The sequence below is a fragment of the Girardinichthys multiradiatus genome, chromosome 12, assembly GCF_021462225.1.
Source record: "Girardinichthys multiradiatus isolate DD_20200921_A chromosome 12, DD_fGirMul_XY1, whole genome shotgun sequence".
NCBI classification, from domain to species: domain Eukaryota; kingdom Metazoa; phylum Chordata; class Actinopteri; order Cyprinodontiformes; family Goodeidae; genus Girardinichthys; species Girardinichthys multiradiatus.
The window spans coordinates 34,168,449-34,182,896 of NC_061805.1; the positions used below are offsets into that span (position 1 = coordinate 34,168,449).

The window sequence follows — 14,448 nt, forward strand, 5'->3', positions numbered from 1 at the left end:
TAGTTGGTACGTAAATATTTTCACCAATGGCCAATTATTTTTGTTTGAGCCCCTTTAGCAGTCATTACAGCCTCAATGCTTCTTTTGGTATGTCTCTATAAGTTTGGCACACCTTTTTAAATATTTTCTCTCGACATCCTATCGAGCCGCCGCAACCACTAGGTGGCGCAGGTGGGGCATGGAAACTGCCTATGTTTAACCCGGTAGTAGAAGAAAACACCAGCGGACTTTTAATAGGAGGACAGGAAGTGTGTGTTGATGAAACGGTGAGACTGTTAGCCGCCATTATGGCGCTTCAAGTGAAAACCAGAGCAAAACAGTACGAGAAACTGGACTTCCTTGGAGAGGGACAGGTAGGTTATTTTTAAATTCAGACAGTAATTCACATTTTTGTTGGTTTTCATGCTGTTTATTCAGTTCTACAAAGAGCATTGTAGGGAGATGACTAGCTTTAGCTAGTCGCTAATGTCAACAAAGCCGTGCTGCCGCTGTAGGCTGCTGAGTTCAGCCAGATATGATGAACATATGTTCTACTCCTTGTCCTCTCTGCAGTTCGCCACAGTGTATAAAGCCAGAGACAAACTGACTGACACGATAGTTGCAATTAAGAAGGTACAATAACAACGTGTACTGCTATACTTTTATAGTAATTTCTGCCTAATAACACCAAGCTTGTTTTCATGCGTCTCTCAGATTAAGGTCGGCCACAGAACGGAGGCCAAAGATGGTAAATTATGACCACCTTTAAACTATTTTTATTCTAACCACATGCTGCAGATGATTAGTGCAGGTTTGTCCTGGCAGGTATAAACCGTACTGCTCTCAGAGAGATCAAGTTGCTCCAGGAGCTGCATCATCCAAACATCATCGGGGTAAACATTTTGTTTTTGTCATCATAGATGTGTCCAAACCTTTGAGAAATGCTGGTAATTGTGTTTTTGTTTGTTTTCAATTTAATACACTGTAGCTGTTGGATGCCTTTGGACATAAATCAAACATAAGCCTGGTGTTTGATTTCATGGAAACCGACCTGGAGGTGAGACTTGCCTCTTTTTTTAAAAGATTTTCTTTGCAGCACTAGTGGCCTATTTCGTTATTTGAAATAGTTAGACAGGAAGTGGGGTGAACACATGTAGCAGAGGTCGCCGGGGTCGGGACTCGAACCCAGGACTGCTCTGTCCTTTTAATCTCTGGGCATTAGATGATTTTACTTGCATAACTATGGGATTTGTTTGGCTTATGTTCAACATCTCTCCTAAAATACAATAGTTAAATATGTAAATTTCCAGTTATTTAAACACCAAAAACATCAATGTAGAAGGAATCTTTCCCAGGTTTCCTCAATAAACAGGAGCCTAGTGTCCATCCCAAGTACGACTTGTGAATACACAGCCAGGTTACATGGGAATCATGTTCACATTTTCTACAGTTGAGATAAGAGCAAAGGACATAAGGATGAGATGCACCAAGCCTGTAGTCAAGACTAGGATGGTCTTTGTGATTCTCACAGTATTCTAACCCTGCGTAAACAGATCAGTTATATGGTATTGCACTATTAACATAACTTAAGAGTATAAAATCATATAGTTGCTTAAAACAGAAAGCAACAATTGTTCCTAATTCGGCTAAAATATTGAATAACACATTAAATTATGTTAAACATAATTATGTAATGTTATTGCAACGTCACATGTCATGATAATATCATCTCTAACATTTATTCCGTTTATTTTTTTAACAATGACTTGCCAGATAGAGTTAGGAGTAGTAGTCATATGCTTATGTAGAATATTATGTTTTTATGCTGTTCTGCTCTATAGAGTATTTCTAGCTTAGTAATTGGTCAAGCTGTCGACTCAGTTAAGCAGCCAGAACTTAAAAGAGATGTTGCTTGTAGCTCATCAACTGTAGCTTTAACACAACAGGGTTGTCCATGTTTTTTGTGCCTGGAATGATTTCCAAACAGCTCTTATCTTCCCCATAACCAGAGAAAGAGTGTATGTAGGCTTCTTTAGCCAGCTGACCTGCAGTTTACAGCGGTGGCTGGGGTGGAGTAGTACTGCATTACTCTATGCTCCATATATAAACTTCACATCGAACACAAAATTCTACGTTCAAATGCAACAACTTTAAATCAAGTGTTTGTGACGACTGGCTTTGAGTCTTTTATGTTGCTGTGGAGGAATTTTTGGCCCGTTCATCTTTGCTGAACCATTGTAATTCGGCAACATTGGAGGGTTTTTTGTGCATGAACCACCTTTTTACGGTCATGGCCCATCATCAATCGGATTCAGGTCAGAACTTTGACTAGGCCATTTTAAAGTTGTCTTTTGGTTTTTCTTAAGCCATTCCGAGGTGGACTTGCTGGATCATTATGCTGCAGGACCCAGCTGCACTTCAGCCTGAGATCATGAACAGATGGCTGGATATTCTTCTTCAGGCAGTTTTGTCAGACAGCAGAATTCATGCATCCGTTTACCACAATAAAGTTTCCAGGTCCTGAGGCAGCAAAACAGGCCCAGACCATCACACCACCATGTTTTACTGTTGGTATGATGTTCCTTTTCTGAAATTCTGTGTTACTATTACAGCAGATATACTGTTTTTCCCAGGCTTTTCTAATTTCTTTCATATGGTTGGGGGTCTTGTTCTTGGGATCATCATAAAGTCTTCTGTCAAAACTGATGCAAGTCTTTTTTTTTCTTTTGCTCGATAGTGGTTTTTGTCATGGAAGTCAATTGGCAATTTTTGCTCTGTCTTTTTCTTATGGTGGAGTCATGAACACTAAACTTAACTGAGGCAAGTGAGGCCTGCAGTTCTTTGGATGTAGTTCTTGGGTCTTTTGTGATCTCCTGAATGAGTCACCGAAGCGTTCTTGGTCTAATTTTGGTCGGCCAGTCTCTCCTAGGAAGGTTCTCCAGTGTTCCATGTTTTGGCCATTTGTGGATAATGGCTCTCAGTGTGTTACGCTGGAGTCCTACAGCTTTAGAAATGCCTTTTTCCAGACTGATAGTTCTGTTACTTTGGTAGTCATTCATTCCTACATTTCCTTGGGTTGCAGCATGATGTCTGGATTTTAAGGATCTTTTGGTGTACTCCAATTTGTAAGGCAGGACCCATTTAAGTGTTTTCTTGATTGAGAACAGAGGCTGCAGTAAACTTTGTTTCGTTTGGAGATTTAGGTCAGTAAAAAGTTTTTAAAAGTTCATAAAGTTTTTGTTTTACATTTTACTCTTCATCACTTTATGCTATTTCATTATCTTGGAAAAATCACCTAAAAGCTATTGTTCTTCAGTTATTATATCCCTTTTTCAAGTGCTTGGGAAAATAGTTTCCATGTTTCCTCTTCATTAAACAAAGATGGAAATCCTTCATAGTAAGGCCATATCACATTTACGATTAGCAATAAAAACATAAGCGTGGTGATAAAGACTGAAGGCATTACTAAGGCTTAAATGCACCAGAACCTTTATATTTTTAGACCTCCATTAGCCTTTTTTTTCATGCAAGGTCCAGATGAGCATTGACCACTAATGCATTTAGACTTTAACTCAGCGATGACGCAAGATAAATATGCTTTATAGAAAAATCAATATCACTCTCGTCTTGGAAATACATTTCTGTCATTAGCAGCTTGTGGGGAGAAGACTGTAAGGAGAAGAGAGGCTGAAGTATGATGCTCATGTTTTTCTCTAAAGCTGAGGGACTATTTTAACAGTATGTTCTCATTATTACTTTTTATTACTAATGACATTACATAACCTCCCAGTGGGGCCGCCACCAGCTCAGCTGTCTCGTGCTTGGGTTTACGCCGGTGGATGAGAGGGTTGCATCCCTGCTCCTTCGGGTCAGGCGGAGGTCTCTGACTATTGTTTTGGCCTATGGGCCAAGCGGTGGTGCAGAGTGCCATGCCTTCTTGGCATCCCTGTTGGGGGTGCTGGACAGTGCACCTCTCGGGGACTCCGTCATTCTTGGGGACTTCAACGCCCACGTGATTAATGACAGTGACAGCTGGGGGGATCTGATTGGGAGGATTGGTCTCCCCCGGTCTGAGCCCAAATGGTGTTTCATTATTGGACTTCTGTGCCAGTCACGGATTGTCCATAATGAATTCCATGTTCAAGCATAAGGGTGTTTATCAGTGCACTTGGCACCAGGACATCCTAGGCAGGAAGTCGATGATAGACTTTGTTGTCGTGTCGTCAGACCTTCGGCCTCTTCTCTTAAGACACTCGGATGAAGAGAGTTACTGAGCAGTCCAGCCATCACCACCTGGTGGTGAGTTGGATTCGCTGGAAGAGGAGGAAGCCAGACATAATTGGCAGGTGTCTGGCGAAGCCCTCGGCCAGGCATTCCAGGCACGTTCCACTGGAAGGAGGCCCAGGGGATTATGTCTCTCAGCTAGCCTGGGAACGCCTTGGGCTCCACCGGAGGAGCTGGAGGAGGTGCCTGAGCGCTTCTACTAAGTCTGCTGCCCCCGCGACCCAGTCCCAGATGAAGCGGAGGATGGCACGTATGATTACGGGTTATAATTACATGCCCTCTGAGAATACATGTAACTGTGGAGAGGGGTCAGTGTAAAGATGAACTAAAACCGTTTAGTTTTTAGTCCTAGATCTTACTTGCTTCATTTTCCTCTGTTTTCTTTTCCCTGTTAATCATTCATCACATATCCAGCTCTGCTTTAGATTTTAGGTCTTAGTTTTTGCTTGTTTTTTTTAAGGTCATCATCAAAGACACCAGCCTTGTCTTAACTCCAGCCAACATTAAAGCGTACATCCTGATGACGCTACAAGGGTTGGAGTACATGCACCGACACTGGGTCCTACACAGAGTGAGAGAACACTTAAACGCAGCAGAGACATGCATATGATGAGCACATGTTTGATCCTGTGTATATTTACTGGTTTTATTTCATCTCCAGGATCTGAAGCCCAATAATCTGCTGTTAGACGGGAACGGAGTGTTGAAGTTGGCCGATTTTGGTTTGGCCAAAGCTTTTGGCAGCCCAAACAGAGTCTACACACATCAAGTTGTTACCAGGTTAGAGATATTGTTCTAGTACAGACAGAACAACAAAGAGCCATATGTTGCTTGGATCTAGGGGTGGGTGATATGGACATTTGTCACAAGTGATAATAAAAAAACTATTCATTAATTCTTTTCAGTCTTTTTAGGTAACTTTATGGCTGTGACACAAATATTGCTCTTGAAAAACATACCCAATTGAAATTGGCTTTGTCAGGACACCAGTTACATAAAGACGTTTGGTTTTCATCACTAAGCTGCACACATTAACTGCATTTATTCATACTTTCCAATTTATTGATATTTGTTTACGTTCCATATGTTTACTGTGTTCCCTAACTGACTTGTGGCAAAGTGCAAGTGGGATTTCTGTGAATGATAAGCTTTTCTCACCAACTGAACCAAATTTGTAACATGATAGTTATGACCTTTTTTTAATCTCTTCTAGGTGGTACCGCTCTCCTGAGCTCCTGTTTGGTGCCAGGATGTACGGTGTGGGAGTTGACATGTGGGCTGTGGGATGCATCCTGGCCGAGTTACTTCTTCGGGTAGAGAACCCTCACTTCAAGCACTTAATAAAAACGGACTATGCCGTAAAACTATTTCAATCTCCATTCTAATTAACTTCTTCGCTGCAGATACCATTTCTTGCTGGAGACTCCGATCTTGACCAACTGACCAAAATCTTTGAAGCTCTCGGGACTCCCACAGAAGAAACCTGGCCTGTCTGTATCTGTTCTTGTAGTTTATTAATTTCTTTGTGATCTGAGACCTTTAACATTTATCTGTCAAATATCTCTGCAGGGAATGACTAGCCTACCAGATTATGTGTCCTTCAAGATATTTCCTGGCACCCCTCTGGAGCACATATTTAGTGCGGCTGAAGACGATTTACTTGAGCTCCTACATGGCCTCTTTACCTTTAACCCATCAACGAGGACCACAGCTACACAGGTAAAAAAATATATACTTATGTAAAGCAGCTCTTCTCACCTGCATATTAGTGGGGCAGTTTTCATAAAAAGACAGGCTTTGAAAGTTTTAATGTAATTTTGTTCTCTAAGCGAAAATTGTTTTTACCCCCATATGTAAGGATATCCTAAAAATTACAAATAAATAACATTTTCTGAATTAAAGCTAATTAATAATGTGATACATACTTACACAGCAGAACAATAGGGCTTTGTAAAATATATTTACAAAAAAATGTTTGTACAGGAACAAAAAAAAATATGACATATCTTAAAAATGAAATGAAAAAATGACCGTTTTTGCCCCTTGCTCCTCTGTGTCTATTAGTCAGGATAGAGGCTGTCTCATATAGCAGCTTAGTTTGGTTTTTTTTTTGGCCGAACTCTGATTTTTTATTTATTTTCTGCTGATATGTGACCCATATCCAACTTTTTAAAGGCATTTGGATCTTTTTACATAAAAAAAAAATTGATTTTTGCCACTTTGCACATTTCATTCAACTTTCACATCATTGTCCCGGCTTAGACTACACATCCACACAGACTTCTCTCCAGAAATAGCAGTCACAGTTCCACAAAAGGCTGCTGTTAGTAGCTGTGCTTTCTTTTTTTCTTATCTATCTTCATCTTCTTATGATGTGGTCATAATATTGTGGGATTCGGTGTCATGAACCGTTTAGACTGAAGTCTGATGGAGGTCGCATTTAATTTGCAGTTTAAACAACCATGCAAAAAAATTTGATTTCAGCAAAAAATCGGAATTGGGCACCAAGACCTGCATTGTGAACGTAGTAGCATGTAGTGTTTATTTATGAATGGGCACACAGCTTAGGTGTCGGCTGGAGGATAACCTGGGTAGAAATGATTTAAAGGGAGGAGTTTTCCACTTTAATAGAAGGAAAAGGACATTTACCGATTGTAGCAAGTCAGAGATGACCCAATCCAGGTCACTAACCTCTGACTACTTAGAGAAGAAAAATTAAGTATACCGGTAACCTTTTAGTAACCACTTTCAAGCTCATATGCTGCATGAAATTCAGCATATTCTGCAAATCCAGTTACTGTATTCGTTAAATAAACCTTAATTTTTCCTTGGCACCTAAGCAACGATGCTACAATGCCTCGCAAGTGTAATTAGATCTCTGAGGCTATGTTCACACTGCAAGTGGTGGCTGTACCATGGTGTGGGGCTGCTTTTCTTCAGGGACTGGGAAGCTGGTCAGACTTGATGGCAATGTGACACCTACCTGTGACACCTTTCTGGAGAGGTGCATCGTCCAAGCTTCTGCTGGCAACAACTTAATGCTCACCCTCTACCGATGATCCACATAGCCCTGTCTTTCAGTGTTTAACCCTTTCTCTCTCCTAGACATAGCAATTGACTGATCTTTACTGTAACTAACTCTATGTGCTCTCTTTCAGACTCTAACCTTGAAAACTGGCTCAGAGTTTATCTGTTCATTCTTTCTAGATGAAGCCACTAAAGGAGCTACATCCATTAACATTTACTTTTCCTTCCCATAGAAAGTACTCCTGGATCAGTGCTTCTTTGTTCTCTTTGTGTCTCTGCTCTGTTCTCTCAAACCCCCAGTCGGTCGTGGCAGATGGCCGCTCACACTGAGCCTGGTTCTGCTGGAGGTTTCTTCCTGTTAAAAGGGAGTTTTTCCTCTCCACTGTCGCTACATGCATGCTCAGTATGAGGGATTGCTGCAAAGTCAACGCCAGTGACTTTCCACTGTCTCTACATGCTCATCTAGGAGGAGTGAATGCTGCAAGTCACTGACTCGATGCAATCTGCTGGGTTTTTTTGAGACAGAAAAACTTTTTATCCAATTTGAATAAATAACTAACTCTGACTGCACTGTTCAATGGTTAGGATTAATTGGAATGTATGTACCTGACTGTTGTGAAGTGCCTTGAGACGACGTGTTGTGAATTGGTGCTATATAAATAAACTGAATTTAATTGAATGTGGATAGAGCTAAATACTGAGCAATCCAGAGAGTAATTATTTTTAATTTATCCTTCACTCCAAAGTTAAGCGCTACTTTGTTCTGGTCTGTTCTAGAAAATCCCAATAAAATATGTTGAATTTTGTGGTTGTAGTGTGGGGGAAAAAGGGAAAATTCGAGTTGTATGAATGGTGTATGTTTCTATCGGTCAGACGGTTGAAGTGGCCGTTCGCTGCTCTCGCCAGTGGAACTGAACGGGAAGTCCAGGTTGTGGTGGGCCTACCAGACACCTACCAGACGTATCCATTGTGCATCCCTGGGGGAAAATCCCTGCGCACCCAATCGGCCTGTGTTGTATTGCAGACCATTTTGGTTGAAAGTAAATAAAAAGCTATACAGCTTCATCAAAAAAACAGCTTTGACTTTAGAGGTTGATTTGCTCTACTGGGGCCCCTGGTCTAAGAATCAGGTTGGCTCATCTGCCACCAGTGGCTACCAGGTTTCTAAGACTGAAAGACCTCTGATCACTGAGGTACTGATTAGTATTATTATTTCATACTACATTAATTGTCTATGTGTTACTGTGTATAAGTGCTGCTATCTTTCCCCAGAGTCCATGTTGACAGTGCTTTCCTTTGTTCTCCAGGCTCTAAAGATGAAGTACTTCAGTAATCGCCCGGGCCCAACTCCAGGCCCCCAACTACCCCGACCAAACTGCTCAGCAGGGGCCTTGAGGGAGAAGGAAATAGTTGGACTCAAAAGAAAAATAGAGGGCTTGGATACAAGTAATAAATGTATAATAATTGCATTTTATACATCCTTAAGTTTAACTTTATTTCCCAACAATTTACTATTGTACCCCTATTTGAACCTGGTTGCTCCTTATGAAATTAACTTTAAATTTTAGGACAGCCCAGTCAGACCCAAGTTTTATAAAGCATGATTCAAATCTTTACCTAATAAACCATGTAACTTTCATCGTCCGCAAACTAATGGTATAAATCTAATAGACCCTAACACTAAAACTAGCAATTCAGTGGGTGTTGGATGTAATTACAGCTTAAGTTAGAAATGCTGAATATTCTGAAGCAGAATAGCGTAGCGTTTAGTGGGAAGGATTGCTTTAGTAGAGCAGAGTGTTGGTTTTACTGGGAGGTTCAAAGCTTTTTCCAGCTCCTCTTTTGGTTTGGAAAATATCTGGGTTTGACTTCATGCTGTGTTCTCTAGGCTATATCACAGAGAGCCTGTTATAAGACTTATGGTAGGATACTTTGTAGACATTCAATATGGTATTTTCTATACGTAGAACCAGTCTGTAATGTTGCTGTAACGTAATGTCGTTTTTTTTCAGCTGTAATGAAGAAGAAGCTCATTTTCTGACCAGATGGGACCTGGTAAATCAGAAGAAATCCATTTCTCTCAGAATGCGGGAATCTCCACTGGAATCAAATAAAAATCCAGATTGAGCTGCGACTGACTTTAGGACTTTTTAGGAGCTCTAGTATTTATATGGGCAATGCGCCCTTGAGTTAGCTCAAGATATCCTGTGTGCTGCTGGACTCAGACTGAAGATGGTTCTTCACTGCTACTTCAACTCTGGACATCCATTGGAATATTTGTATTTGTAGCTTAAAAAAAACACAAGTCTTGTTCATTTGGTGAAAGTTGTATTTTTTTTATCTATTACCAATAAATGGTGTGAATGGATATCTGACATTTAGCGTATTGGTTTTGACAATCTCCACGTGAAACGGTTGGTATTATTTAAGAACATGTATTAGTTGGTCTGAGTTTTTTGTAAAATCAAACTCGTAGATATAATTTTTTCTGTTTGTTGTTGTTTTACTGTTTGCTAGTAGATCATTTAGTCCTGCTAAAATGTCCTTTCTCAAAACATGCTTCCACACACAGATTTGACAACAGGTGTTGCCGGCTCTGCAACACCATTAGCGAGGCCGCTGTTCCAATTAGGTCTGTTCAACCTTGCTGCTTAGGGTGGTGTACAATGTTAATATACAGTAGATGTGAACTGGTGATTGTGTGGTTTATAAATGCTAGATTCATACTGAAAATTTAATTCAAGCAACAAAAATATTAAGAGCCGTCTGGTCGATGTTCCGGTTTTTAGTTTCAAACGATGTTTCCTGTAGAAGTGCTGCATCTTGCTGCTTTGGCTAAAAATAACTGTATAGAGGAGAAGAAGTGTATCATTTGCACATTTCCATTTTCTGCTTAAATCCAAACATCAGCTGTCTAAAGTCCCAAACATTAATTCGTCAACTCTTTATCTGAGCAGAGGGAATGCCGTGTTGTAGAAAGAGTCTTCCCATTAATGAATGTCTTTGTAAACAAGCACAGTAAAGCTTTGGCTTTTGATGGCAGCCCAACATTGACTGAATTGTGTGAGAATGAGTCGTGACGCTTTTGGCAAACAGCAACACATGGAGCTGTGTTGGCAGCTTTATCAGCGTGGGTTCCACTCAGCTCAGATACACGGCAAGGGTAGAAATTACATGGGAGAAAAAAAAGCTGAATAGAGCTTGGACCCTCCTTAATATGTAAAAAATATATATATATATATACAGGTTGGGGGTGAATAACATGTTACCTGTACTACTGAATAAATATGTTACATGTGTGGAACGATCTTGTATTGGGACACCATTTCCAAAAAGGGTTAATTCGTATGGCACATTTTTAGTAACAGGACAATTCAAAGTACTTTTCATGAATAAAACAGGAAAAGAAAACAGAACAGCGGCACATTGCAGCACAATAAAGGCAAGGAAAGCATAGCTGGATCACAGACAAACAGCACTACAATTTATTTTTTTTTATTAACAGAAACACTTTGTTCATTTACAAACAAAAAGGCAAAATACAAGAATAACAGAGTTCAAGTACAAACAAGATGCATTAAACAAAATATATATATATATAGTCTAACATAGGACAATAACAATAAATCTGAAATAAAAGGGCTAGGGTTTAGCTTTTAAATCATATTCTTCAGTTAAAGAGAGTAATTTTAGTGCATTTTTATTATGCATTCTACTAAGAGATTTGAGATATAACAGAAAGTCATTATGAAATGCATAAAACTGGCTGGATTTTAAGGTATTTGGCCTTATGAATGAAACATTTCCCAAGGATGACAATAGTGTTGATAAGAAAGTCATTGTTTGGATTGTCCAAAATAAGGCCATATATTATGTCTCTGTCAGAGAAGATATTGAGAATTTATTGGGAATTTTAGGGAATAACCAGTCCAAAACATCAGCACACAAAGCCTCATATTCATATGGAATTTCTAAATGGAATAGTTGGATACAAAATATTATCCAGAGTGTGTCTGATGATTTTATTAGATAAGCTGGAGTCCTTAAAGGAACAATTTCCAATCAGACATTGTGGTAAACAAGGAACAGTATTAGACTGAGCCAAAGTACCTGCAACCAAACATACCATAGCTTTAGGAAGGGCAATTATAATACGTTTAAAATTCTTTTGGGTCGCTTGTAAATTGTATTTACAACAAAAATCATAAGACAAAAGATGGCCATATCTGTCGACTAAATGTAGTATCGACCAAACACCTTTTTCCATCCAGTCCTTATTAAACAACGACCTGTATTTTACAGTGATATAGCGGTTATTCCATATGGGTGAATTGTGTGGTGTAAAATTATGATTGTACAAAATTTTCCAATACAACACTTGCTGGTGAAACTGTGAAAGTTTGACGGGGTGATGTTGAATCATAAAATCACACTTCAGGATAAATTCCATACCACCCATTTTATCAAATACAGATCTGGGAATATGAAACCATAGACTATTAGAATTAAGACATGATTTTAACCAATTTATTTTAAGAGTACCATTCATGAAATCAGAATCGATAGACTGAAGTCCTCCATCCTCATAGTATTTGGTCATATCTATTTTCTTAATGTAGTGTATCTTTTTCTTCCAAATATAGTCATAATTAATCTGGTTTATTTTTTTAATGGCTTTATTAGGGATTGAGAGGGAGTAAGCTGGATAAATACATCTAGATAAGGATTCCATTTTTGGTCAAATATATTCTACCAAATAAAGTAATGTCCCTTAATAACCATAAATTGAGTCTAGATTGGCATTTCTCAATCACTTTCCATATATTTTGCTTTTTATTTTCATCCAGATTTATAGAAATAAATACACCCAAATATTTGATTGAAGTTTTTATTGGGATGTTATAAAATTCAGTCAGAGTGGGATGAATAGACATTAGATCACATTTGTTTAAATTCACCATAAGACCAAAAGCTTTTAAAAAACGGTTAATTATTTGAAATATTTTGGGGGTCTCATTTATATTCTTCATGAAAATAGTGGTATCATCGTCTAATTGGCTTATGATAAATTGTTTTACAAAAATATTAAGAGGGGCAATATTAGAGTTTTTAACAAAAATAGATAACATTTCAGCAGCTTTTATAAAGAGGAAAGGATAAATAGGACAACCTTGTTTAATTCCACGTTCAATAAGAAACCGAGGGGAGGTTCCTCCTGGCAACAGCACTACAATTATAATCTCGTCCAGCCAAGCCGGTCTTCTTCTTAAAGTTTTACGGCGGTTGGCGACCAACTTAATGGGGCATTACTATGGGGTAAGAACGCTGTCAAAAACAATGTGTATGTAAAGACGGAAATGTGTGCTTATTAGTCAATAGTTGTGGATTAGTAAAATCCAAAAGAGGTATTGTATATTTTCTCGATAAGAATACAAAATAAAATGTTACAGCTTCACGAAATTACAAACACAAAGTTCAAGTTTACAGTTGTGGTTTATTCTTTATGAATACAATATGCTTTAACAGTTTGTGAATATGATTTATTTTCTATGAGAATACAAATTTACATCTGCGACTTGGTGTCACATGATCTCAGGCTGATTAGTGGAGCACAGTTAATCGATTCGCGTTGCGCATGCGCTGTCACACTCCTCACCGCAATGAAATACAAAACTAAAACATAGAATATAGTGGGTGGAGTTATACAATGATGTACAGTAGGTGGCAGTATGCACCTCTGAATTTGTTGCGAACCGCCAGCAGAAGAAGAGAAGAAGAAGCAGCAGTACTAGCGCCAAGATGATGGACCAAGAGCATATATTAACGACATTAAGACATATATAAACATTTTAACATTATCTGGCTTTGTGCCGCAGTTTTTGGTCCGTTCTTTTTGCGCTAGTGCTTCTTCTTCTCTTCTTCTGCTGGCGGTTCGCAACAAATTCAGAGGTGCATACCGCCACCTACTGTACATCATTGTAGATCTCCACCCACTATATTCTATGTTTTAGTTTTGTATTTCATAAAAATAAGAACAATGCTTTATTTATAATACTCTTGATTTCCACCCTATCTCCCCTCTGCTCCTAATATTCTTTTTAGACTGAATTACCTCCCATTCCGGCGCTACGTTTACTGGCGGTGAGGAGTATGACAGCGCATGCGCAACGCGAATCGACTAACTCTGTGCTCCACTAACCAGCCTGAGATCACGTGACACCAAGTCGCTGACGTAATTGTGCTCTACTTCCCAAACCCAAAATACTTTTCAGAGTAAACTCTTTTACTCCTAGTTCATTCAATCTTTCCCTCAAAATATACACTGTAACCTCTACACCTTAAAACCACATGTTCAACTGTCTCTCCTTCCTGGCAACCTTCACATCTCCTTGTCCCCATGTTTCCCTATTATGTATAGTGGACTATTTAGTGAACAATGTCCTATCCTCACTCTTGTAATAACAGATTCTTCTTTCCTATACCCTCCCTGCACTCTGGACCTACCTCAGATTTATTCAATTTAACCCTCATTTCCACTGTACTTTTTTTTTAGAGCTTCTTTTGCCAGTTTGTCCACTTTTTCATTCCCATTGATCTCCACATGTGCTGCCACCCACAGAAACTGAAATATACCACCCCACTGATGAATTCTGAGAATAACAACAAGTATATCATAGAGAATATCCTGTCTACTGTTTGAATGGGATGATCTTATACTTGAGAGGACAGAGGTTGAGTCCGAGCATACTAACACCTTGTTTAACTGTGCAAGCTCTACCCATCGTAATGCCACCAAGATTGCCACCATCTCCCCAGTATAAACCCCCAACCCATCTGGAGTGCGTCTATTAATCCCAATTCTCCTTGCTGGAACTGACACCCCAGAACTAAGCTTTTTGTTCGTTGTGTTCAGTGGGAGGAGAGAAGAGGAGGAGGAGGAAGAGGAAGGACAGAGGAAGCAAGCTGGCAGGGAGCATTACTGCAACGACGGAGCAGTCTGAGAAGAACAGACTCGTGGTTTCATGTTAGAAGAGGAGGAAATCAGCCATCTTTTCTCACCCCGAAGCAGAATCAAGTCACTCTTCGCAGCAGGATGTCTACTCCATGCTGTGTCTCGCAGGTGAGGAACAATAAACAGGCTGCTGTCTTCTGTGTCGT

At 39.4% G+C, this 14,448-nt stretch overlaps 2 protein-coding genes across 4 annotated transcripts in view; both read left to right on the plus strand.

Moving 5' to 3' along the window:
- Positions 1 to 219: 219 nt before the first annotated feature.
- On the plus strand, positions 220 to 9,665 carry cdk7 (cyclin-dependent kinase 7). 3 transcript variants are annotated; one of them, XM_047382506.1, is made up of 12 exons: positions 220 to 353; positions 553 to 612; positions 694 to 727; positions 805 to 872; positions 968 to 1,036; positions 4,724 to 4,834; positions 4,925 to 5,043; positions 5,477 to 5,576; positions 5,667 to 5,753; positions 5,833 to 5,982; positions 8,598 to 8,745; positions 9,303 to 9,665. In XM_047382506.1, exons 1-12 carry the CDS (start codon positions 288 to 290, stop codon positions 9,329 to 9,331), a joined length of 1,041 nt encoding a protein of 346 aa, XP_047238462.1. In that variant the 5' UTR covers positions 220 to 287; the 3' UTR covers positions 9,332 to 9,665. The 3 variants fall into 3 exon arrangements, with proteins under 3 accessions (XP_047238462.1, XP_047238465.1, XP_047238463.1); XM_047382509.1 differs by having other exon boundaries at positions 8,598 to 8,736; XM_047382507.1 differs by lacking the exon at positions 694 to 727 and having other exon boundaries at positions 273 to 353; positions 778 to 872.
- A 4,481-nt stretch (positions 9,666 to 14,146) lies between these two features.
- serinc5 (serine incorporator 5) overlaps positions 14,147 to 14,448 on the plus strand; it is a 28,202-nt gene continuing 27,900 nt past the window's right edge. The window contains exon 1 of the mRNA XM_047380427.1: positions 14,147 to 14,410. Within this exon, the coding sequence (XP_047236383.1) occupies positions 14,384 to 14,410 (27 nt within the window). The 5' untranslated portion in view covers positions 14,147 to 14,383. The remainder of the gene's footprint in view (positions 14,411 to 14,448) is intronic.